Source organism: Molothrus ater, chromosome 36 (genome assembly GCF_012460135.2).
Source record: "Molothrus ater isolate BHLD 08-10-18 breed brown headed cowbird chromosome 36, BPBGC_Mater_1.1, whole genome shotgun sequence".
Lineage (NCBI taxonomy): Eukaryota > Metazoa > Chordata > Aves > Passeriformes > Icteridae > Molothrus > Molothrus ater.
This window is the reverse complement of record NC_071663.1, coordinates 629,163-653,174: the sequence shown is the minus strand read 5'-3', so window position 1 is coordinate 653,174 and position 24,012 is coordinate 629,163. Positions and strand designations below refer to the sequence as shown.

Sequence of the window (24,012 nt, the reverse complement as noted above, 5' to 3'; positions counted from 1 at the left end):
CCCCTCACTCTCTCCCAGCGCTGTCACCTCTGCGTGTGGCTTTTATTGTGCCTCGGTGGCTTCACATGTGGCGGGGGCCGAGCCCCCCGGGGCCGATACCGGGACTGATACCGGGGCCGGTACCGGGGCCAGTACCAGGGCCGATACCGGGACCGATACCGGGGCCGATACCGGGACCGATACCGGAGCCGTTCCTGGGGCTGATGGCGGGACTGAACCCGGGACTGAACCCGGGACTGATCCCGGGACCGATCCTAGCACTGAACCCCCCGGGGCCGTTGCCGGGGCCATTCCCGGGGCTGATCGTGGAGCTGATCCCGGGACTGATACCGGGACTGAACCCCCCGGGGCCAATCCCCGGTGCCGATTCCCCCCGGGGCCGGTCCCGTGATCGTTCCCTGCCCTGGGGCCAATTCCCGGTGCTGGTTCCCCCCAGGAACGATCCCGGTGCCGGTTCCCCCGGTTCCAGCCCCGGTTCGGGCCCGGCGGGGCTCGGCGATCCCGGTGCCGATTCCCCCGGTTCCAGCCCCGGTTCGGGCCCGGCGGGGCTCGGCGATCCCGGTGCCGGTTCCCCCGGTTCCAGCCCCGGTTCGGGCCCGGCGGGGCTCGGCGGGGCGCGGTGCTGCCGGTGTCAGCGGTGTCGCGGTGCAAGCGGCGGCGGCGCCCGCGGCTACTGCGAGTTGTAGAGGCCCCCGTGGCCGTCGCAGCCGTCGAGGCCGAGCAGCTCGGGGCCCCCGCAGTACTTGGGGTCGTAGACCTGGCGCGGCAGCCCGTACACCGTCATGCCGGTCTGCGAGGCGCCCTTGTTGCTGCCCATCTGCAGCCCGATGGTCATGGTGTCGCAGTGCTCCATGCCCAGCGCCGGCTCGAAGATCTGCCGCTTGGTGCCCGGCGCCGTCATCCCCGCCTGGGCACCGGCCACGGTCAGGGCGGCACCGGGGGCCAGCGGAGGGGTGGGGGGGCCTGGGGTGCTGCCCGCGGGGTGTTTGGCCCCTCTCTGTCCCCTCTCTGTGTTCCCCTCTCTGTCCCGTCTCCCCTCATTGTCCCCTCTCTGTCCCCTCTCTGTCCCCCTCTCCATCCCCACTCCTTCCCTTTCCCATTCCCTGATTGTGCCCTCTCTGTCCCCTCTCATTGTCCCCACATTCCCCTCTCTCCGTCCCCCCTCTGTCCCCTCTCTGTCCCTTCCTCTCTGTCCCATCTCATTGTCCCCTTTCCGTCCCCTCATTTTCCCCTAATTCTCCCCTCATTCTCCTCTCTCCACCCCCCTTTTGTCCCCCTCATTGCCCCCTCTCTGTGCCCTTTTCCATCCCTCATTTTCCCCTTTCCGTCCCCTCTCTGTCCTCTCACTCTCCCCTCTTTGTCCCCCCTCTCTGTCCCCTCCGGGCCGTTTGTCCCCCTAATCCGGGACATCTGAGTCCCCATGTGCCATCCCTGCCTGTGTCCCCGTGTCCCCCAAGGGGTGGCAGCGTCCCCGTGTCCCCGCTGTCCCCGTGTCCCCACCTGGCTGGCGCCCTTGTTGGTGCCCATCTGGAGGCTGATGGTGGCCTGGTCCAGGGGCTGGTCCGTGCCCAGTTTGGGGTCGTACAGGTGTCGCCGCGTCCCGTACGCCGTCATGCCCTGCTGGCTGGCGAACTTGTTGGTGCCCATCTGCGGGGACGGAGCCGCAGCGTCACCCGCTGTCCCCAGGCCACCCCCGGCTGTCCCCCGGCTGTCCCCCGGCTGTCCCCGGTGTCACCTGGAGCCCGATGATGTTCCTGCCCTCGCGCAGCTTCTCGGGCTGGAAGCGCCGCTGCTGCTTCTCGGCGTATTTCACCCCCAGCCCCACGTTGTTCCCCTTTGTCTTGGCCTGGAGGAGATCCGGGGGCGTTGGGGGGGCTCACGGGGACCCCCAGACCCCAAATCCCTTCCCCAGACCCCAAATCCCTTCCCCAGACCCCAAATACCCTCTCCAGACCCCAAATCCCTTCCCCAGACCCCAAATCCCTTCCCCAGACCCCAAATACCCTCCCCAGACCCCAAATACCCTCCCCAGACCCCAAATCCCTTCCCCAGACCCCAAATCCCTTCCCCAGACCCCAAATACCCTCCCCAGACCCCAAATACCCTCCCCAGACCCCAAATCCCTTCCCCAGACCCCAAATACCCTCCCCAGACCCCAAATCCCTTCCCCAGACCCCAAATACCCTCCCCAGACCCCAAATACCCTCCCCAGACCCCAAATCCCTTCCCCAGACCCCAAATCCCTTCCCCAGACCCCAAATCCCTTCCCCAGACCCCAAATACCTTCCCCAGACCCCAAATCCCTTCCCCAGACCCCAAATACCCTCCCCAGACCCCAAATCCCTTCCCCAGACCCCAAATCCCCCCTCTGGATCCCCCCACAGCACATTCCCAGTGCCCTCCAAGGGGCCTCAAGGACCCTCTGGAGCTCCCCAGACCCCTCAAGACCCTCCCAGGACCCCCCAGGACCCCCCCATGGTCTCACCTGGCTGGCGAGGGCGATGAGCGTGGACTGCACCTGGGTGTGGTTGGTGTTCTCGAAGAGGTCGTTGGCCTCGAAGATGTCGTGGGGCTTCACCCCATAGCGTGTGATGGCCCTCAGGAAGTTCCCGATGTTCTCCAGCTGCTCTCGGGGGGGATTTGGGGTCGGATTTGGGGTCAGAACCTCCCCAGATCGGCCCCAAATTCTGGGGAACCTGCCCCAGATCCCAGTTTTGGGGTCAGGACCCCCCCCAAACCCTGGTTTTGGGGTCAGAACCCTCCCGGACCCTGCCCCAGATTTTGGGGACCCTGTCCCACAGCCCAGCTTTGGGGTTTCCCCTCACCTTGTGCCAGTTCTGGACGGGTTCGTTCACCTTGGGCACCGAGCCCGGCTGCAGTTTGTTAATGAGCCTGGGTGGGGACAGCACAGGTGAGGTCAGCACAGGTGAGACAACACGGGGGGGTCACCCCGGGATCACCCCCACCCACAGCAGTGACCCTAGGGTCAGGGGTCAGGGGTCAGGGGTCAGGGGTCAGCCCAGGTGAGGAACGGGTTAAAATTCCCGGAGGATCCTCCCAGGCTGGGCCGGGGGCACAGGGAGGGGGACAGGGCTGGGGACAGAGTGGGGGTCCCGGGGGGGTCCCGGCTGTTTCGGGGGTCCCACGGGGGTCCCGGGGGTCTCTCAGGGGGGTCCCCGGGCCGTACTCGCAGAGGATGACGCCGTCCTTGAGCCCGTCCATGAAGTTGTCCCCGATCCGGCGCCCCGTGGTGCCCTCGATCCAGGCACGGAGCTCCCGCTCGTGCTGGGGGTCGTACTTCTGAGCCAGCTGGGGGGACACGGGGACATCGGGGGACATTGGGGGACAGTCAGAGGGACACGGGGACATCGGGGGACAGAGTCAGGGGGACATTGGGACAGGGGGACAGAGTCAGAGGGACAGGGGGACACGAGGACATCGAGGGACATGGGGATCAGTGTCAGGGGACAGGGGGACATCGGGGATGTGGAGACACGGGGACACCACCAGGGGACACGGGGACACTGCCGGGGGGACGTAGTGGCACGGAGAGTGTGGGGGACACCCCCACGGAGACCGGGGGGACAGTGCCAGGAAGCCACGGAGGATTTGGGGACACGGGACAGTGCGAGGGGACAGGGAGGACTTGGGGACACGAGGGACAATCTCAGGGGCACAGGGAGGACTTGGGGACACGGGGGACGGGGCCAGGAAGCCACGGGGGATTTGGGGACACCGCGGGGACCCTGGCCGGGGGATGGGGCGCCACCCGCAGGGGGACACCACAAAGGGCGGGGGCGGCACTTTGGGGACACCCTGAGGGCAGAGGGGGCGCGGGGATCCCCGCTGGCGCCGCTCCCCCGTTCCCCGTTCCCGGTAAGGCCGGGGCTGCCCGGACCCCCCCCGCCCCGCCCCGGCCCCCCCGGCGCGGCGCAGACCGGGCCGGCCGAACCTTTGCCCATATATAGCCCCGGCCCGGGGCCGCCGCCGCCCGCCCGCCGCGCTCCGCCGCCTTATAAGGGCTCACGGCGGGGCCGGGGGGCGCCGGGGCCCCCCCGGGCCGCCGAGCCCCCCCCGTTAACCCTTCCCGGGCCGGGCCCCCCGCCCCCCCCGCCGTGTCCCGTGTCCGGCGCCTCCCGCCCGCCGCGGGGCCGCCCGAACCGCCCCCGTTAACCCTTCCCGGGGCGGACACCGGCGGGGAGCTCCTGGGGGGGGTCCCGGGCTCCGCCCGCTCCGTTCCGGTGTCGCCCCCTCCCCTCCCCGGCCCCGCCGGGGGGTCCCGGTGTCGCCCCCCCTCCGGCTCGGTGTCCGTCACCGCCCGCCGGGACCGACCGGGGGCAGCGGGGGCCCCCCCGCCCCACAAACCCCCGATCCCCGTTAACCCTTAACGGCCCGGTGCCCGCCAGGAGCCCCCGGTGCTCACGGGGGCACCCCCGGTGTCGCCCCCTCCCCTCCGTGACCCCCACCGGGGACCCGGTGCCCGTCACCTCCCGCTCACCGGAGGCACCGGGGGCTGCGGAGCTCCCAACGCCGCCGCCCCCGGTGAACCGGCGCCCGGTGCGACCCCCGGGGGGGCCCCGCCGGTGCCGCCGCCCGGTGCCGGTGCCCGTCCCTTCCCTCCCGGGGCAGCACCAGGGACAGCGCCGGGTCCCGCCCCCGCTCCCGCCGGGTCCTGCCGCGACCCCCGCCCGCCCCGGTGCTGCCGCCCCCCCGGGGGAGGGGGTGACACCTGCCCGGACCCCCCGGCTCGCTCCGGTCCGGTCCGGTCCGGTCCGGTTGGGTCCGGATGGGTCCGGTCGGTGCCGCTCACCTTGTTCTTCACCTCGGCCGAGAGCCCGTAGGCCGGGCCGCGGTTGAAGTGCGCGTTGGACATTCCGGGGGTCCCGGGGGTCGCGGTGGCTCCGGGGGGGTCGCGGCGGGCGGGCGGCGCCGGTTCGGGGCTGTCCCGGGCGGGTTCGGGGCTGTCCCGGGTGGGGTCGGTGCCCTGGGCTCGGCTCGGTGCCCTCGCTCGGTTCCTCCCGGTCCCGTCCCGGCGCCGCCGCCGCCACTTTTAAAAGTGGGCGGTGGGCGCGGAGCTCCCCCCGGGCCGGGCCGGCCGCAGCCAATCCGCGCCCTCCGCCGCGCTGACGTCACGGCGGGGCGGGTGATGGCGTCATTTTTTCCACATTTACCGGGGGGATCCCGGAGGGGGGGGGGATCCCGGGGCGGGGGGGGGAGGGAATCCCGGACCGCCCCCCCCTCCCTAAATCCGCCCTTCCCCCTCCGCACTCCCGCGACCCCCCCCGGTCATGTCGGGGCTCCCCAGGAGCGGGGACCCCCCTCAGGACACCGTGGACCCCCTTAGGACACCGGGGGTCTCCTCCCCGCGCTCCCGGGATCCCCCCGGTACCGCGGGGCCCCCCCCAGGGCAGCGCGGCTCGAGCCCCCCCCCGCCCGGTGCCGTCACCGGATCGGACTCCGCCGCCCCCCGGGGGCGGGCACGACTCGTCACGGGTGGGGAATGTCCCCCTCCCCTCCCCTCCCCCTCCCCCTCCCCCTCCCCGCCCCCCCCGCGGCTCCGGGACCCCCCCGGGGCTGCGGGGACACCCGGGACCCCCCCCCCTGCCCCCTCCCGGGATTTGGGGAACCCCTCCCCCCCACTCCGGGGCTGCTGGTGCCGCTCTGACGTCACCGTTCACCCCCCGTGACGTCACCGCTGATCCCCGTCCTTGAGCTCATCCCGGGGTCCCGCTCTGACGTCACGGGGGAACCCCCTCCGAGCACCGCCCCTCGCTGCCTGCCAATCACCGCGCCCGCCGAGAAAAGCCGCGCGGTGATTGGCTGCGCCCGGCAGGCCCCGCCCACTGATCCAGCCAAGATGGCGGCGCCCAGCGGCGCGACCCGGTGTGGGGACAGCGGGGCCCGGCCGTGAGGGCACAGCGCGACAGCGGCGACACCGCGACAGCGGCGACAGCGGCGACACCGCGACAGCGGCGACATGCGGCTGGGCTGGCTCCGCGCCCTGCCCCGGCGCCTCTGGGGCGGCCCCGCAGCGCCGGAGGTGCGGGGGACACCGGGGGGACACCGGGAGGGAGGGGACGGGGGGGACACGGGGGGACATCGGGGACAAGGGGAGGACAGAGGGAGGTGGGGGTGTGGGGGGACAGGCGGTTCGGTGGGCACCGGAGGGACCGAGGGGGGACACGGGGGGCACCGGGACAGGAGGGGACAGCGGGGACTCGAGGGGACAGTGGGGACACGGAGGGACACGGGGGGACAGCCGTGGTGTGACCCCTTTTCCCCCTCCCCAGCTCTGTCGCAGCCTGTGCCAGCGCCCCGCGCGTGTCCCCACCGAGGAGGGCGACAACACCGAGGGGACCCCAAAACCCCGCAGAGCCCCGAGCCGCGGCCCCGCGGAGGGCGACACTTCGGGAGGCGACACTTCGGGGGGTGCCACCTCGGGGGGTGACAGTTCAGGGGGTGCCACCCCCAAGCCCCCCCTGCGCCGCCTCCGCTCCCGCGGGTCTCACCACGAGCACACCCACGGTGACGCCGGCGCCAGCGGCGGCCGCACCGACCCCGGGGCCGCGTTCGAGGCGGCGCTGCGGGAGCTGTCCCGGGCCCCGCCGGGCCGCGGGGGCCGCCTGGCGCTGGTGGAGGCGGCGCTGGCGGCGCTGCCCGCGCTGGGGGCCGAGCGCAGCCTGGGCGCCTACAACGCTTTGCTGCGGCTGCTGCCCCGCGGGGCCTGGGTGCCCCGGGGCCCCGTGCAGAGGCTGCTGTTCCCCTTCCCCCGGCAGCAGGAGTGCGGGCTGCGCCTGCTCGAGCAGATGGAGCGCTACGGTGAGTGGGGACGGCTGGGGACGGCTGGGGACAGCTGGGGACAGCCAGGACAAGGAACAGCCCTACCTGGGGACACAGCACAGTTCTGCGTGGGATCAAGGGGTGGCTCTGCGTTGGGACACAGGGGACACCTCAGCCGCCCGTGCTGCTGCGTGTGCCTGCTTGTGTGCCCTGCTTGGTGTGCCCAGGTGTCCCCCCGTTGTCCCTTGTGTTGTCACTGCTTGCGTCTCTCCATGTCCGCTCGTGTCCCCTCGTGCCCATCCCGTGGCCTCCCAGGCCCCTTGGTGCCTCCCTGTGTCCCCAATATCCCTCATGTCCCCAGCCTGTCCCCAGCCTGTCCCCAATGTCCCCCCAGGTGTGATGCCGGACGCAGAGACGCGGTTCCTGCTGCTGGGGGTGTTCGGGCCCCGCAGCCGCCCCATGCGGAAGCTGCAGCGGATGCAGTTCTGGCTGCCGCGCCTGCGGCACCTGGACCCCCACCCACAGCCCCCCCGGCCAATCCCCCCCGGCCTGGAGGCTGCACGGCTGGGGCTGCAGCGCATGGCCTGCGACCCCGGGGCTGTCATCAGTGTCATCCAGGTGACAGGGACACGGGGGTGACAGGGGACATGGGGGGACACTGAGCCTGGGGCTGCAGCCCATGGCCTGTGACCCCGGGGCCACCATCGCTGTCATCCACAGGCACCAGTGCCAGACTCAGGGGAGGATGAAGGCTCCGTCCAGCCCTTCATCCTCAGTGAGTGCTGGGGATGTTGGGGTGCCCTGGCGGGGCTGGCTTTGGGTTCGGGGGATTTGGGCTCCCTGTGAGGGGTTTGGGGTGGGCTTTGGGGTCCCTGGGTTGGGTTTAGGGTTCCCTGAGGGTCTCTGTGAAGGGTTTGGTGTCCCTGGGTTTGGGTTTGGCTGTTGCCAGCTGTGCCTGGCGTCCCCATGTGCCCCCCATTATCCCCATTGTCCCCAGGCTGTCAGAGCCAGGATCAGCGGGAGCTCCTGGCCCAGCACGGCCCTGCCCGGTGTCCCCAATGTCCCCAATGTCCCCCCCAGTGTCCCCAATGTCCCCCCCAATGTCCCCAGGCTGTCAGAGCCAGGATCAGCGGGAGCTCCTGGCCCAGCACGGCCCTGCCCGGTGTCCCCATTGTCCCCAATGTCCCCCCAGTGTCCCCCATGTCCCCCCCAATGTCCCCAGGCTGTCAGAGCCAGGATCAGCGGGAGCTCCTGGCCCAGCACGGCCCTGCCCGCCCGGTGTTCGTGGAGGGGCCGTTCCCCCTCTGGCTCCGCGGGACCCTCCTCAAATACTTCGTGCTGCGGGGGGACCCCCTGCCCCCCCAGCTCAGGGTCAGTCGGGGGCCTGGGGGGGTCATAGAGGGGGCCTGGGGGGTCCTGAGAGGGTCATAGGGGGGTTATGGGGGGCCTGGGTGGTTCTGGGGGGGCTCCTGGGGGGTTATGGGGGGGCTTGGGGGTCGAGGGAGGGTCATGGGGGGTTCTGGGGGGCTCGGGGGGGGGGGCTGGAGGGTCCTGGGTGGTTCCTGGCAGGCCTGGAGGGTCATGGGGGGGGTCATGGTGGGGCCAGGACAGGTGGGCCGGGACCCCCAGAACCCGGCACACCTGGGGTCCCCCCAAACCCCCCCCGTTTCGCCCCAGGACCCCCCCCCGGACCCCGAGCGCAGTTTTTACTTCCCGCTGCACCTGGAGCTGGAGCTGGAGCGCGGCCCCTGGGACGACAACGACTTCGCCGTGGACAGAGGTGATTTGGGGAGGGGTCCGGGGGTGGGTCCGGGGTGTCCCCCCGCCCGCCCTGACCCCGCGTGCCCCCCCAGTGGAGGAGGGCCCGGTGCTGGCGCTGTGCGTGGCGGGCGGGGCCGAGCGCCGCTCCTTGGCCCGGTGGATCGCGGCGCTGCAGGAGCAGAACCCGGCCCTGGAATCCACGCCCGTCATCTTCCGCCTCAAACCGGGGGCGGACCCGGCAGCCGAACCCCCCCCGAGACCCCGGCTGGGCCAGGGGAGCCCCCCGGGCGCGGGGCTGGAGCCCCCCGAGGGGCGGGAGCCGGGGGGAGAGACCCCCGGAAAGAGTGGGGAATAAACGGGGTGTGATGGAGAAGGGGTGTCGTGATTTTGGGGGTCCGGGGGTGCTGGGGAGGGGTCGTGGGGGGGGGTTTTGAGGGGTTTGTGTGCCCCTCGTGGTCATAAGAGGGGATTTTGGGGGTGCTCAGATGTCGATTCCTGTTCCCAGTGTCGCGCCCCCCAAACCCAGTGGGTTCTGGGTGAGTTTGGGGAGCATTTGGGGGGTCCCCGGTGAGTTCTGAGGGTCCCTTGAGGGTCCCCAGTGAGTTTGGGGGGCACTCGGGGGTCCCCGATGAGTTTGGAAGGTCCCCAGTGAGTTTGGGGCTCTCTTGGGGGGGTCCTCAATGAATTTGGGGGGCACTTGGGGGGTCCCCGGTGAGTTTCAGGGGTCCTTTCGGGGGTCCCCAGTGAGTTTGGGGGGTCCCTGGTGAGTTCTGGAGGTCCCTTTGAAGGGTCCCCAGTGAGTTTCTCGGGACCCCTCCCCAAAACCCCGGGAGCTGGGGCAGAGCTCGTCCCGCGCATGCGCACCGAGCGCCGCGACGGCCGCCGCGACATCATCACAGCGCGACGCGACGCCTCGGTGACGTCACCTCAGCGCGCCGCGGCATGAGCGCGGCCGAGCGCGGCCCCGGCGGGCCCGGGGGGGGTCCCGGGGGGGGTCCCGGTGGTCCCGGGGCGGGCCCCGAGCCCGGCGGGGGCCGCAAAGCGCGGGGCCGGCCCCGCCTGACCGACACCGACCGCGCGCGGCGGCGCCTGGAGTCGCGCAAGAAGTACGACGTGCGGCGGGTGTACCTGGGCGAGGCGCACGGGCCCTGGGTGGAGCTGCGGCGCCGCAGCGGATGGAGCGACGCCAAGCTGGCGGCCTACCTGCTGGGGCTGGAGCGGGGCCAGCGCAACGGGCGGCGAGGGTGAGCCGGGGGGAGCCGGGGGGAGCCGGGGGGAGCCGGGAGGAACCGGGGAGAACCGGGGGAAGGGGCGCTGGGGGGGTGGGGAGGGGTCCCGGAGGGGTTTGGGGGGGTTGGGGGTCGCTGTCGGGGTCCCCCCAAGCGGGGCTGGGGGCGCGGAGCGGGCCCGGGGCTCGGCGGGAGCGGGCGGGAGCTGTCCGCGGTGCTGGAGCGGCACTGGGCGGGTTACCGGCCTTGCTCCTGCTCCTCTTCCTCCTTCTCCTCTTCCTCGTTCTCCTCTTCTTCACCCTCCTCTTCCTCACCCTCTTCTTCCTCAGTCTCTTCTTCCTCGTCCCCTTCTGTCTGTTCCGTCCCTCTTCCTCTCCTGCCTCTCCCTGCTCTTCCTCACGCTCCTGGGGGATGAAGAACGGGCAGAGGGAGGAGGAGGAGGAGGAGGAGGAGGAAGGTCCAGGGGAGGGAGGGAGGGAGGAGGAGGAAGGCTGGGAGGATGAGGATGAGGATGGAAGCGAGGGGCTGGATAAGGAGGCGGAAGGGAGTGGAAAGGAGCAGGGTTAGGCTGAGGAGGAGGAGGAGGAGGGAGGCTGGGGAGGAAGGCTGGGGGCCCTTCCCCTTCTCCCATCGCTCTCTCTCCGCAGCAAACCCTGGGAGCAGCTCCCGAAAAAACCCAAACGCAAAAAAAGTGAGTGCGGGATCTTTGGGGGGCTGGGGGGGAAGCCCCTCACCCCAGGGGCCCTCACTCTACTCTGGGGGGTTCTGCCCCTCATTTCGGGGGTTCTGCCCCTCGTTTTGGGGGGTTCTGCCCCTCATTTTGGGGGTCATGACCCCAGTCTGGGGGCTCTGCCCCTCACTCTGAGGGCGCTGCTCCTCGCTCCGGGGCTCTGCTGTTCTGCCCCTCACTTTGGGGGTTCATACCCCGATTCGGGGGTCCGGCCCCCTCATTCCGGGCTCCCCCACCCCTCAGGGCGCCGGCGGAACGTGAACTGCCTGCGGCACGCGGTGCTGTGGTACGAGGACCACGGCCAGCGCTGCCCGTACGAGCCGCGCCTGGCGGAGCTGGAGCCGGCGCTGGGGCTGCTCACCACGGCCGTGTGGCAGTGCGAGCGCGGGCACCGCTACTTCCAGGACCTGCACCCGCCCCTGCGGCCCCACAGCGGCTCCGAGGGCGAGGACGGTGGGCACTGGGGGGGCCCGGGGGACTTGGGGGGTTTGGGAGGTCAGGGGGGCTTGGGGGGTTTTGGAGTTTGGGGTGTGTGGGGTTTGAGGTGTGGGGGCTTTGGGGTTTGGGGTGTGTGAGGTGTGGGGTGTGTGGGGTTTGGGGTGTGTGGGGTTTGGGGTGTGTGGGGTTTGGGGTTTGGGGTTTTGGGGGTTTGGGGGTTTGGGGTTTGGGGGTTTGGGGTTTTGGGGGTTTGGGAGGTCAGGGGGTTTGGGGTTTTGGGTGTTTGGGGTGTGTGAGGGTTTGGGGGGTTTGGGGTTTGGGGTTTGGAGTGTGTGAGGTTTTGGGGGTTTGGGGGTTTGGGGTTTGGGGATTGGGGTGTGGAGGGTTTGGGTTGTGTGAGGTTTTGAGGGTTTGGGGTGTGTGGGGTTTGGGCTTTGGGGTGTGTGGGGTTTGGGGTGTGTGAGGTTTGGGCTTTGGGGTGTGTGGGGTTTGGGGTCTGGGGGATGAGGGGTTTGCAGTTTGGGGGTTTGGGGTGTGGGGAGTTTGTGGGGTTTGGAGTCTGGCGGTTTTGGGGGGTGCATGGGACTTGGGGTGTGGGGATGTGGGGTTTGGGGTTCTGGGGTGCTGCGTGTGGGGTTTGAGGTGTGGGGGATGTGGAGTTTGGGGGTTTTGGTGTGTGGGGTCTGGGGGCTTTGGGGCGCTGGGAGTGGGGCACAGGCAGGGATGGGCTCTGGGGGGGTTTGGGGTGACCTGGGCACCTTTTGGGGGGTGAACGGATGTTCCTGTTCCTGGGGACACGGGACGGGGACAAAGGAGGCTCTGGGGGGCTTTGGGGGGGCAGCCCGAGTTCTTTCTGGGCTGTTTGGACTCTCGAGGACGGTTCTGGGCTCTCCATGGCATTTTTGGGGTTTCCCGAGGGATTTTTCACCCGGGGGGGGGGGGCAGAGCCTCCCCCTGACTCTCCCCCCCCTCCCTCCCCGCAGCCCCCGGCTCTTCCTCCTCCTCCTCCTCCTCCTCCTCCTCCTCCTCGGGGGGCTGCAGCTCCGGCTCTGAGGCGGCTCCAGCCCGGGGGGGGGCGGTCCCGCGGTGCCCCCCCCCCCCCCCCGGGGGTCCGGACCCCCCCCCGCCCCCCCCCGAGGCTCTGGAGGCCGTGCTGTGCCTGCCCCTCCCCCCGCCCCTGCTGCTGCTGGGCTGCCCGGGCCCGGGGGGGCTCCAGCTCGGCCCGGGGGGGCTCCAGCTCGGCCCGGGGGGGGCGCTCCAGGTGCTGCTCCAGGGAGGGGCGGGCGGCGCCTTCCCCGCCCCCGCGCCTGAGGAGCCACAGCCCGGCAAGACAGGTGAGGGGGGGGAGGGGGGGAAATGGGGGGGTCGGGGAAGATTTGGGGTCAGGAATGGGGAATTTGGGGTCGGGAATGGGGAATTTGGGGTCAGGACTGGGGAAGATTTGGGGTCGGGAATGGGGAGTTTGGGTCGGGAATTGGGGAATTTGGGGTCAGGATTGGGGAAGATTTGGGGTCAGGAATGGGGGGAGTTGTGGTCAGGAATGGGATTGGGGAAGATTTGGGGTCGGGAATGGGGAATTTGGGGTCAGGAATAGGGAATTTGGGGTCAGGAATAGGGAATTTGGGGTCAGGAATGGGGAAGATTTGGGGTCAGGAATGGGGGGGTCGGGGAAGATTTGGGGTCAGGAATGGGGAATTTGGGGTCAGGAACGGGGGGTTTGGGTCAGGAATGGGGGAATTTGGGGTCAGGAACGGGGGGTTTGGGTCAGGAATGGGGAATTTGGGGTCAGGATTGGGGAAGATTTGGGGTCAGGAATGGGGAATTTGGGGTCAGGAACGGGGGGTTTGGGTCAGGAATGGGGGAATTTGGGGTCAGGAACGGGGGGTTTGGGTCAGGAATGGGGGAATTTGGGGTCAGGAACGGGGGGTTTGGGTCAGGAATGGGGAATTTGGGGTCAGGATTGGGGAAGATTTGGGGTCAGGAATGGGGAATTTGGGGTCAGGAATGGGGGAATTTGGGGTCAGGAACGGGGGGTTTGGGTCAGGAATGGGGAATTTGGGGTCAGGAATGGGGGAATTTGGGGTCAGGAACAGGGGGTTTGGGTCAGGAATGGGGAATTTGGGGTCAGGAACGGGGGGTTTGGGTCAGGAATGGGGAATTTGGGGAGATTTGGGTCAGGAGCTCAGGGGGCTCAGGGGGCTCAGGGGGGTCTGGGGGCCAGAACGGGGCCGGGGCGGGAGCTGGGGGGTCCCGGGGGTCTCAGCAGCCCCACTGACGGCAGAGGAGGATGAGGAGGAGCCGCTGCTGAGGCTGAAGCAGGAGGAGCCGCCCCCCCCTCCCCCTCCGGAGCCCCCCCGGGACCCCTCCCCAGCCGAGGAGCCCGAGGGGTCGGCGATCATCTACGAGATCCCCAAAGAGCCAGAGAGGTCGGGGGGCCCGGGGGGCTTTGGGGGGCCTGAGGGGGCTTAGGGGGTCCTTGGGGGGGTTTAGGGGGTCCTGGAGGGGCTTTGGGGGGGTTTAGGGAGTCCCTGGGGGGGTTTAGGGGGTTCCTGGGGGGCTTTGGGGGGTCCTGGGGGGGTTTAGGGGGTCCTGGAAGGGCTTTGGGGGGTCCCTGGGGGACTTCGAGGGGGTTTGGGGGGTCCCTGGAGGGGTTTAGGGGGGATTTAGGGGGTCCTTAGGGGGTCCTGGAGGGGCTTTGGGGGGGCCCTGGAGGCCCTGGGGGTTTTTAGGGGGGTTTAGGGGGTCCCTGGGGGGGTTTAGGGGGGTTTAGGGGGTCCTGGGAGGGTTTTGGGGGTCTGTGACTGTTTTATTTGGGCAGATTTGGGAGTTTTGGGGAGTTTGTTTGTGGGGAGGGGTCGTTCTGGGTTCGGGGCGCTCAGGTGAGCTCCTCTGCCACCTGTCCCCCACCTTTTTTGCTGGGGGGGGGGGTCACAGCCGGCCCTGCAGGCCCCGGCGGAGCCGAAGGGGCCGAGCCCCCTCCCCAGAGCCCCCCGAGGACCCCCCCGAGCCCCTGAGCTGCCCCCACCCCACCTGCGGGCAGGAGTTCAGGACCCTCAGCAGCGTTCAGGTACCTGGAGGGGGGGGAGCCCCTCACCTGTCCCGGACCCCCTCACCTGTCCTGGACCCCCCCCCTCACCTGCACCTGTCCTGGACCCCCCCTCACCTGTCCTGGACCCCTCTCACCTGTCCCGGACCCCCCCTCACCTGTCCCGGACCCCTCTCACCTGTCCTGGACCCCCCTTCACCTGTCCTGGACCCCCCTCACCTGTCCCGGACCCCCCCCTCACCTGTCCTGGACCCCTCCTCACCTGTCCCAGACCCCCCTCACCAGTCCCGACCCCCCCCCTCACCTGTCCCAGACCCCCCCTCACCTGTCCCGGACCCCCCTGACCCCCCCGGTGCCCCCCAGACCCACCTGCGCCAGGTTCATCGCCGGCCCCGTGCCCAGGTGTGTCCCCAGCCCGGCTGTGGGAGGAGCTTCCCCCTGGCCAAGCACAGGGCCGGGCACTCAGGTGAGACCCCCCAGGTGCGCTGCGCCCCCCCCGGCCCCTCCCCGCTCCCTGCGGGGGGGGGCGTTACCCGCCGGCCCCTCCCAGGTGAGCCCCCCCCCCATCGCCCCCCAGGTGCGCGGGAGTTCACCTGCGCCACCTGTGCCAGGTCCTTCAAGCGCAGGAACCACCTGGAGGTGCACAGGAGGACGCACACGGGGGAGGCGCCCCTGCAGTGAGTGACAGGTGGGGGGGGGGGGGGTCCCGCCAGGTGTGGGTGGGGAGGGGTCCCCGGGCTCACCTGACCCCACCTGGCCCCCCCCACCCAGGTGTGAGGTGTGCGGGTTCCGCTGCCGCCAGCGCGCCTCCCTCACCTGGCACATGCGGAGACACGGGGGGCTGCAGGGGCGCCCCGAGCCCCGCGGCACGTAGGGACCCCCCCGGGCCACCTGGGACCCCCCCGGGCCACCTGGAGTCACCTGGAGTCACCTGGGACCCCCCCTGAGTCACCTGGACTCACCTGGAGTCACCTGAGCCCACCTGGATTCACCTGGGACCCCCCCCCGGAATCATCTGGGCCCCCCCAGACTCACCTGGGACCCCCCTGGACTCACCTGGGACCCCCCAAACTCACCTGGGCCCCCCTGGACACTCACCTGGACCCCCCCAGATCCACCTGGGCCCCCTTGACTCACCTGTCCCCCCCAGGTGACCCCCCCAGGTGACCCCCCCTGTTGCCCCCCCCTCACCATTTATTTATTTATCTATTTATTTATTTATCTATTTATTTATTTATTTATTTCCTTTATTGTCACTTCTCCCCCCCACCCCGGCGACACCTGGGGTTTTTTTTTTGGGGGGGGGTCCCGGGGGTCTGCGCCCCCCTCCCCCCAGGACCCCCCCTCCCCTCACTCCATTAAAATCGGGAATTTTTGTGATGGTTTCTTTTTGGGGGGGGGGGGGGCTCGGGGGGTCTGGGGGGGTCCCTCGGCGCTGCCCCCTCCCCATTTCGGGGGGCGCCGCCCCTCGGGGCAGCCGCGCTCGGGCTCGGCGCTGTCCCCGGTGCTGAAGCGGCGGCGGCGGCGGCGCCCGCGGCCTTCATCGCCCTCCTCCTCCTCCTCCTCCTCCTCCTCCTCCTCCTCCTCCTCGTCCTCCTCCTCGTCCATCCCCCCCCACCCTTCCTGCGCTTTCTGCTCCGCTCCTTCCTCCTCCTCCTCCTCCATTCCCTCTTTCTTCCTCCTCCTCTCCATCCCTCCCCGTCCTTCGTCCTTCCTCCTCCTCCTCCTCCTCCTCCTCCTCCGTGGGCGGGGCCCGGGGGGTCTCGGGGGGCTCGGTTCTTTTTTTTGGGGGGGGGGGGCCGGACCGACCCATCTCTTTTTGGGGGGTGGGGCGCGGACGAACCCACCTTTGGGGAGGGGGGGGACGGTCGGACCCACCTTTGGGGAGGGGGGGAGCGCGGACGGAACCACCTTTTTTGGGTGCCGGGGGGGGGGTACGGTCGGAACCACCTTTTTTGGGGGGGGTCGGGCTGACCCATCTCTTTTGGGAGGGGGGGGGACGGTCGGACCCACCTATTTTGGGGGGGGGGGCGCGGACTGAACCATATCGGTGGGGGGGGGGGGGGGGTGGGGTGGGGGGGGGGGCGGTTTTTGGGGGGCCCCGCCCCGCGCCCGCCCAAGGACGTTTAAAGGACCGAGCCGGGGCCGCCGCTCGCAGCGCCCGGAGCCGCCGCCGCCGCCGCCGCGACCCCCGGAGCCCCCCCCGGGCCCCCCGAGCCCTCGGGGCCGTGCGGGGCCCCCCCCCCCCCCCCCCCACCGGCGACACGATGGTGACGGTAGGAACGGGGATTTGGGGAGGGGGATTGCGGGGATGCCCCCCCCCCACATCTCCCATCCATCCCCCCCATCCCCCTCCCGTGCGCCCCCCACCCCCAATTCCCACCCCCCCCCCTCCCTCCTCCTCCTCCTCTCGGTGTCCCCCCCCCTCCCCGTGAGGTGTCACACGCTCGGTCGGGGACGCGGCGTCACACGCGGGTGGCGGCACCTGCGGGGACACGCGCGGGCGAGGGAGGGGCGCGGACCCCTCCCCAAACCGCGGCGGTTTCGGGGCGGAGGGGGGGGGGGGGGGCACAAGCCACCCGCGCGTGTCGCTGTCCCCGCGTGTCGCTGTCCCCGCGTGTCGCTGTCCCCACGCCCCCCGGGCCGTGGCTGGTGGCCCCGGGTGTCCCCATCGCCCGGTGACAAAGGGCCATTGTCACCCACCCCGCGCTATTGGGGAGGGGGGGAAGGGGCGGGGGCGCTGCCGCACAATGGGGGGATTGTCCCCCCCCCCCCCCCCACCAATGGCCCCACCCGGGTGTCACTGTCCCCCGTGCCGTGTCCCCGCCTCCCGCTGGCCCTGTCCCCTCCCTCCCCGTGCCCACCATGCGGCTGGCGCTGTCCCCTCGCCGTGCCCACCACCCCGCTGGCGCTGTCCCCTCGCCGTGCCCGCACTCTCGCTGTCCCCTGGCTGTGGCCATGCCCGCACTGCCGCTGTCCCCGTCCCCTCGCTGTCCCCGTCCCCGCGGTTCCCCCCTGTGACACCCCGTGTGACCCCCCTTGTCCCCACGATCCCTCTGTCCCTGTCCCCTGGCCATGCCCGCCCTGTCCCCATCCCCTGGCCATGCCCTGTCGCTGTCCCCTGGCCATGCCCGCCCTGTCCCCGTCCCCTGGCCATGCCCTGTCGCTGTCCCCTGGCCATGCCCGCCCTGTCCCCATCCCCTGGCCATGCCCTGTCGCTGTCCCCTGGCCATGCCCGCCCTGTCCCCGTCCCCTCGCTGCCCCCCTGTGACCCCCCCTGTCCCCCCAGCAGATCCTGAGCACGGTGGAGGCGCAGGCTCCCAGCGCCGCGGGGCCCTCGGGCTGCGGCCCCGTCCCCGTCCCCGTCCCCGTCCCCGTGGTGGCCGTGCCGGGCCCGGGGGTGGCGGCGGCGCTGCCCAACGGGGCCCCCCCGGGTCCCCCCCCCGTGGCCGACGACAGCAAAACGAACCTGATCGTGAATTACCTGCCCCAGTCCATGAGCCAGGAGGAGCTCAGGAGCCTCTTCGGCAGCCTCGGAGACATCGAGTCCTGCAAGCTCGTCAGGGACAAGGTCACCGGTACCGGCGGGGACACGGGGACAGGGACAGGGCATGGGGACACGGGACACGGGGGGTGACAGGGACAGAGGGCATGGGGACACGGGGACAGGGGCAGGGCATGGGGACACGGGGACAGGGGACACGAGGGGTGACAGGGACAGAGGACATGGGGACACGGGGACAGGGGCAGGGCATGGGGACACGGGACACGGGGGGTGACAGGGACAGGGCATGGGGACACGGGGACAGGGGCAGGGCATGGGGACACGGGGCAGGGCAAGGACAGGGGACACGGTGGGGGACAGTGTATGGGGATGGGGCAGGGACAGGGTATGGGGATGGGGACAGGGCATGGGGACATGGGACAGGGCACAGGGACAGGGGGATGTGGCACGGGGACACGGAGGGGGACAGGGCAGGGGGACAGGACACGGGAACATGGGACACGAGGCAGGGACACGGGGTGGGGGGACATGGGGACAGGGGCAGGAACAGGACATGGGGACACAGGGCCAGGGCAGGGGGACATGGGGCAGGGACAGGGACACAGGGATGTGAAGTGTGGGAGATGGGACACAGTGACATGGGCAGATGGGACAAGGAACATCATGGGGACATGGGCGGTGGGACATGGGCAGGCGGGACAGGGAAATGGGACACGGTGACATAGGAAGGGAGAGGGGACGCGGGGACCTGTGGGGACAGGGATGGATGGTGACCATGGGAGCAGGGACAATTCGGTGTCCCCCCCTGCCCCATGACCCCGGTGTCCCTGCCCCATGACCCCGGTGTCCCTGTCCCACACTGTCCCCATGACCCCGGTGTCCCTGTCCCCATGACCCCGGTGTCCCTGTCCCCGTGACCCCGGTGTCCCTGTCCCCATGACCCCAGTGTCCCTGTCCCACACTGTCCCCATGACCCCGGTGTCCCTGTCCCCATGACCCCGGTGTCCCTGTCCCCATGACCCTGGTGTCCCTGTCCCCCCAGGTTTGCCCCCGAGTGCCACATCCATGGGGACACAGGGGACACAGCGAGGCTGGCGGGGTGGCTCTGGGGACAGGGCTGGGGGTGGCTCTGGGGGCGCAGGGGGCAGTGCCACCCCGGTGACGGTGACACGGTGACACCGTGCCCCAGGGCAAAGCCTGGGCTACGGCTTCGTCAACTACGTGGAGGCCGGTGACGCCGACAGGGCCATCGGGGCCCTCAACGGGCTCAAGCTGCAGACCAAGACCATCAAGGTGACCTGGGGGTGGCACCTGGGGGGCTTTGGGGTGGGGGGGCACATGTGGGATCCTTCAGGGGGGCACTTTGTGGTGGAAGGGGCACCTGTGGGTCCCTTTGTGGTGGAGGGGGCACCTGTGGGTCCCTTTGTGGTGGAGTGGGTCCCTTTGTGGTGGAGGGGGCACCTGTGGGTCCCTTTGTGGTGGGTGGGAGGCACCTGTGGGTCCCTTTGTGGTGGGTGGGAGGCACCTGTGGGTCCCTTTGTGGTGGAGGGGGCACCTGTGGGTCCCTTTGTGGTGGAGGGGGCACCTGTGGGTCCCTTTGTGGTGGGTGGGTCCCTTTGTGGTGGGTGGGAGGCACCTGTGGGTCCCATTGTGGTGGGTGGGTCCCTTTGTGGTGGGTGGGAGCCCCGGGTGCGCGGTCCCCGTGTCCCTGGCGGTGCCGAGGGCTCACCTGTCCCCTCAGGTGTCCTACGCCCGGCCCAGCTCCGCGTCCATCCGCGACGCCAACCTGTACGTGAGCGGGCTGCCCAAGGCCATGGGGCAGAAGGAGATGGAGCAGCTCTTCTCGCAGTACGGCCGCATCATCACCTCCCGCATCCTCGTGGACCAGGTCACGGGTGAGGCCGGGGGTGCCCGGAACGCACCTGGGATGGGGGGGGACAGCCCTGGGATGGGGGGGCCTGGGGGTCCTCGGGGTCCTGGGGGATTCTGGAGGGTGGGAAATCCCTGGGAATGGGGTCCTGGGGGATTTTGGGGGGTTCTGGGGGGTTCTTGGGGGTGGGAAATCCCTTGGAATGGGGTCCTGGATTTGGGGGGGTGGGATATCCCTGGGGTGGGGGATTCTGGTGAATTTTGGGGGTTCTGGAGAGGTGGGGCTCCCCTTGTGGGGGTTACCCAGCGATCCCTTTAGGGGTCTGTGGGTGGGCGAGGCAGGAAGGGGGTTCTGGGGGGTTTTGGGGTTTTGGGGGGTTCTGTGGAGTTCTGGGGGATTTTGGGGAGGTTCTAGGGGGGTTCTATGGTTTCTGTGGGGATCTGGGGGGTTCTGTAGTTTCTGTGGGGTTCTGTGGGGTTCTGGGGCGTTCTGTGGGTTCTGTGGAATTCTGGGGGATTTTGTGGGTTCTGTGGGGTTTTGGGGAGGTTCTGTGGGTTCTGTGGGATTTTGGGGGGCTCTGTGGGTTCTGTGGGGTTCTGTGAGCTCTGGAGGGTTCTGTGGAGTTTTGGGGGGTTCTGTGGGGTTCTGTGGGATTTTAGGGGGTTCTGTGGGGCTCTGTGGGTTCTGTGGGGTTCTGTGGTGCTCTGGATGGTTTGGGGGGGCTGTCCCCGACCCCCCCCCACACGTCACCTGCGCAGGTGTGTCCCGGGGCGTGGGCTTCATCCGCTTCGACAAGCGCGTGGAGGCCGAGGAGGCCGTGCGGGGCCTGCACGGGCAGAAGCCGCTCGGGGCGGCCGAGCCCATCACGGTCAAGTTCGCCAACAGCCCCGGGCAGAAATCGGGGGGGGCCCTGCTGAGCCTGTGCCCCGGGGCCCGGCGCTACGGGGCCCTGCACCCCCCCCCGCAGCGCTTCCGGTGAGACACGGGAGCCCCGGGATGGGGGGGACCCCCAGGAATGGGGGGGATACACCGGGAATGGGGGGACACCCTGGGGATGGGGGGGATACCCTCGGGAATTGGGGGGGACACCCCGGGGATGGAGGGGACACCCCGGGGATGGGGGGGATACACCGGGAATGGGGGGACACCCTGGGAATGGGGGGGATACCCCAGGAATGAGGGGACACCCCAGGAATTGGGGGCCTGGGAATGGGGGATATCCCTGAGAATGGGGGTCCTGGGGAGCTGGGAATGGGGGCACACCCCAGGAATTGGGGACACCCCCAGAATGGATTTCCAGTGGCTGGAAATAGGGGATAGCCCCAGGAATGGGGGTCCTGGGGCGTCGGAGGGGTGGGAGCAGGAACCCCAATGACCCTGGGAGTGCCCACAGGGGGGTCTCGGGGCGTGGGACCCCCCTGGGCACAGAGACCCCCCCCCTGTCACCAGGGCCACCCCCGCTGTCCCCTCTAACACCCCCTCCTCCCCCAGCCTGGACAACTTGCTGAACGTGGCCTATGGGGTGAAGAGGTAACACCCCCCCTCCCCACCCCCAACCCCCCCAAACCCCCCAGACCCCACCCCGGGGACCCTCCCCGGCCCAGGAGGGCCCCCGGGAGCCCCGGCTGACCCCGGGCCAGCCCGCTGTCGCTGCTGCCCAGGTTCTCCCCGCTGGCCATCGAGGCGGTGCCGGCGCTGGCCGGGGTGGGCCTGGGCACGCCGGGGCCGGGCTGGTGCATCTTCGTCTACAACCTGGCGCCCGAGGCGGACGAGAGCGTCCTGTGGCAGCTCTTCGGGCCCTTCGGCGCCGTCACCAACGTCAAGGTGATCCGCGACTTCGCCACCAACAAGTGCAAGGGCTTCGGCTTCGTCACCATGACCAACTACGAGGAGGCGGCCATGGCCATCGCCAGCCTCAACGGCTACCGCCTGGGCGAGCGCGTGCTGCAGGTGTCCTTCAAGACCACCAAGCAGCACAAGGCCTGAGGTTGGTGTGCTCCGTCCCACCCCATGGGGGTGTGGGGGTCTCCTGTGGGGATGTGGGGACCCCCTCCATGAGCACCGTGGTGGAATTGGGATGGTGAATTTGGGGATCCCCTCTGTGGGAACCGTGGGGAAAGGGGGGTGGAGAACCTGGGGACCTTGGGGACCTTCAGGGACCCCCGTGAGCACCATGGAGACCATGGAGGAACCCAAACGGAGACCTTGGGGACCTTCAGGGACCTTGGGGACCTTCAGGGACCTTGAGGGACCCCCATGAGTACCATGGAGGAACTCAGCTGGAGACCTTGGGGACCTTCAGGGACCTTCAGGGAACCCCATGGACACCATGGAGACCATGGAGAAACCCAACTGGAGACCTTGGGGGCCTTCAGGGACACCATGGAGACCACGGAGAAACCCAACTGGAGACCTTGGGGACCTTCAGGGACACCATGGAGACCACGGAGAAACCCAACTGGAGACCTTGGGGACCTTCAGGGACCTTCAGCGACCCCCATGAGCACCATGGAGACCACGGAGAAACCCAACTGGAGACCTTGGGGACCTTCAGGGACCCCCATGGGCACCATGGAGACCATGGAGAAACCCAGCTGGAGACCTTGTGGACCTTGAGGGACCTTCGGGGACCCCCATGGAGATCATGGAGAAACCCACATGAAGACCTGGAGACCTCAGTGTCCCCCCATAGACACCATGGAGACCATGGAGAAACCCACCATGGAGACCTCGGGGACCTTCAGGGCCCCCCATGAGCACCAAACACATCCTGGAGACCTCAGGGTCCACCCATGAGCGCCATGGAGACCACGGAGAAACCCAATTCAGGTCCTGGGCACGCCCTTCCATGGACACCAAGGACATCCTGGGTCTCCAGGAGATGGAGAAACGCACCTGGAGACCTTGGAGAGCACAGGGACCCCCCCATGAGCGCCACAGACACCATGGAGACCCCCGAGAGCCCCTCCATGGCCACTGAGGACAGCGTGGGGACACCTGAGGCACAGCCCGGACACCTGGACGCCCTCACCTGTCCCCGCCGGGCGCCCTGAGGCCTCCTCCAGGTGCTGCAGGGCACTGGGAGGGGCCCTGGAGAGCCCCCCCAGGACACTGTGGACACACCTGGGACCCCCCCCGGGTACCCCAACCCCACCACTCCGGCAGTGGCCGGACCACCTGGAGCGGTGCCCCCCCCTCACCTGATCCAGGTGTGTCCAGGTGGGGGCTGTGCCCCCCCTTCCCTCCACTCCAGGGCTCCAGCAAGGGGGAAGGGGGGCGGGGGGGGCGTCTTCCCGCTCTCTCCTTCTTTCCATGTTTTTCCTTCATTTTCTGGGGGAGGGGGAGGAATTTTTGGGGAGGAAGAGCAAAAGTAAGGATTAATCAGGTGTTTCATTAGACCTGTTACCCGTTATCAGGTAAGGAGGAGCGTGGCTGGCGCAGGGAGCGGCGACTCCTCGGCAGCCGCCGGCCCAAATCCATCTATTTTTATAGCAGAATATTAAGAAATATCCCCCAAAATCCCCAAAATCGCCTTTTCCAGAGGGGGTGAGAACCTGCTTTGTGCTCCCCGAGTTCCTTGGAAGCAGCTTGTGAACCCCAAGAGAGATCAAGGCAAGTTTTGGGGGGGCCAGTGGCGCTGAAATGCCAGGGATTGCTCTGGTACCCCCGAAACTGGGAGGGAGGGGAATGTGTCTTGTCACACTTCCCCCTCCTCCCTTCCCAAATTCTCCAAAACGGGCGATTTTTGCCCCAAATTACTCCACTTGCTGGAGTTTGGAGCCTCCTGTCCAAAAAAAAAAAAAAAAAAAGGGCGGAACCCCACCTGAAAAGCCCCAACCCTGAGTTCCCCCATACTCCTTATCATTGTTATTATTCTTAATTATTCTTAATTATTCTTCTTATTAATTATTATTGATGTTATTATTATTATTATTATTATTGCGATTCTTATTTATTTTCCCTTCGCCGTCGGGATAATTTCTCACTTTTCAGTGGTTTAGTTCCCATTTATTTCCTATTCTTCCCTGGTTTTTCCCTGATCCTGGCACTCCCCGGGACCCTCTTTTTTCTCCCCAGACCCTTCCCCAAACCCACCCCGGCTCCTGGTTTTTTTGTGTCGTGCCTGTGTGAAGCTTCTTGTAGTTTTAATTATTATTAATATAAATATTTAGGAGCGACCCCCGTTGTCCAGATCCGCCATCACCCCCCCCCCCCCCCCAAACTCTGACCCCCCGTCCCCTCGTCCAGGGATCCAGCCCTGGAATTTGGGGAGGGGGGCCAGGGGACCCCCAATTCAGTAGCAATAAGGGGTCCCCACCTCAGCCCCGGCCCATTTTTGGGGGGCCCAACGCGGGGACAAAAGGTGCCCATGGGACCCCCTTGTGGCACTGCGGGACCCCTCGGAGGGGACCGGGACCCCCCCGGCCCCCACCCCTGGACTCGACTCTTTGTATTTTTCATGGAAAAAAAAATCAATAAAAAAATTTAAAAGGCAGAATTTGTTCGTGGTTTCGGCAGGGAGGGACTGGGCGGCTGAGGGAGTGTCGGCCATTTCCCCTCACGTTGGCTGCCCTTTTCCCCTCACATTTCCTGCCTTTTTCCCCTCACATTTCCCTCCATTTTCGCCTCACATTTCCCGCTCTTTTCCCCTCA

The 24,012-nt window shown here is 68.7% G+C and overlaps 4 protein-coding genes across 11 annotated transcripts; 3 read left to right on the top strand and 1 right to left on the bottom strand.

Annotated features, from left to right (window-relative positions):
* Window positions 1-23: 23 nt before the first annotated feature.
* On the bottom strand, window positions 24-5,377 carry CNN1 (calponin 1). The gene is made up of 7 exons (XM_036400078.1): window positions 4,811-5,377; window positions 3,188-3,309; window positions 2,826-2,892; window positions 2,486-2,623; window positions 1,736-1,846; window positions 1,501-1,647; window positions 24-907 (listed from the first exon to the last, which is right to left on the bottom strand). The coding sequence occupies exons 1-7, from the start codon at window positions 4,871-4,873 to the stop codon at window positions 671-673; spliced, it is 885 nt and encodes a 294-aa protein (XP_036255971.1). The 5' UTR covers window positions 4,874-5,377; the 3' UTR covers window positions 24-670.
* A 312-nt stretch (window positions 5,378-5,689) lies between these two features.
* On the top strand, window positions 5,690-8,914 carry ECSIT (ECSIT signaling integrator). Its single transcript, XM_036400063.2, has 7 exons — window positions 5,690-6,040; window positions 6,291-6,819; window positions 7,175-7,398; window positions 7,501-7,555; window positions 8,003-8,151; window positions 8,458-8,560; window positions 8,634-8,914. The coding sequence occupies exons 1-7, from the start codon at window positions 5,978-5,980 to the stop codon at window positions 8,894-8,896; spliced, it is 1,386 nt and encodes a 461-aa protein (XP_036255956.1). The 5' UTR covers window positions 5,690-5,977; the 3' UTR covers window positions 8,897-8,914.
* Window positions 8,915-9,451: 537 nt separating this feature from the next.
* Window positions 9,452-15,359, top strand: ZNF653 (zinc finger protein 653). 3 transcript variants are annotated; one of them, XM_054518148.1, is made up of 9 exons: window positions 9,452-9,785; window positions 10,418-10,461; window positions 10,744-10,953; window positions 11,922-12,272; window positions 13,220-13,364; window positions 13,873-14,005; window positions 14,348-14,450; window positions 14,535-14,661; window positions 14,756-15,359. In XM_054518148.1, exons 1-9 carry the CDS (start codon window positions 9,484-9,486, stop codon window positions 14,856-14,858), a joined length of 1,518 nt encoding a protein of 505 aa, XP_054374123.1. In that variant the 5' UTR covers window positions 9,452-9,483; the 3' UTR covers window positions 14,859-15,359. The 3 variants fall into 3 exon arrangements, with proteins under 3 accessions (XP_054374123.1, XP_036255954.1, XP_036255955.1); XM_036400061.2 differs by having other exon boundaries at window positions 9,455-9,785; window positions 14,596-14,661; XM_036400062.2 differs by having other exon boundaries at window positions 9,455-9,785; window positions 14,562-14,661.
* Window positions 15,360-16,119: 760 nt separating this feature from the next.
* ELAVL3 (ELAV like RNA binding protein 3) lies at window positions 16,120-23,857 on the top strand. 6 transcript variants are annotated; one of them, XM_054518149.1, is made up of 8 exons: window positions 16,120-16,260; window positions 17,274-17,562; window positions 18,679-18,782; window positions 19,231-19,384; window positions 20,118-20,334; window positions 20,851-20,889; window positions 21,000-21,346; window positions 21,735-23,857. In XM_054518149.1, exons 1-7 carry the CDS (start codon window positions 16,252-16,254, stop codon window positions 21,343-21,345), a joined length of 1,158 nt encoding a protein of 385 aa, XP_054374124.1. In that variant the 5' UTR covers window positions 16,120-16,251; the 3' UTR covers window position 21,346; window positions 21,735-23,857. The 6 variants fall into 6 exon arrangements, with proteins under 6 accessions (XP_054374124.1, XP_036255966.1, XP_036255968.1 ...); XM_036400073.2 differs by having other exon boundaries at window positions 21,598-23,857; XM_036400075.2 differs by having other exon boundaries at window positions 16,121-16,260; window positions 21,021-21,346; window positions 21,662-23,857.
* The last annotated feature ends 155 nt before the right edge of the window (window positions 23,858-24,012 follow it).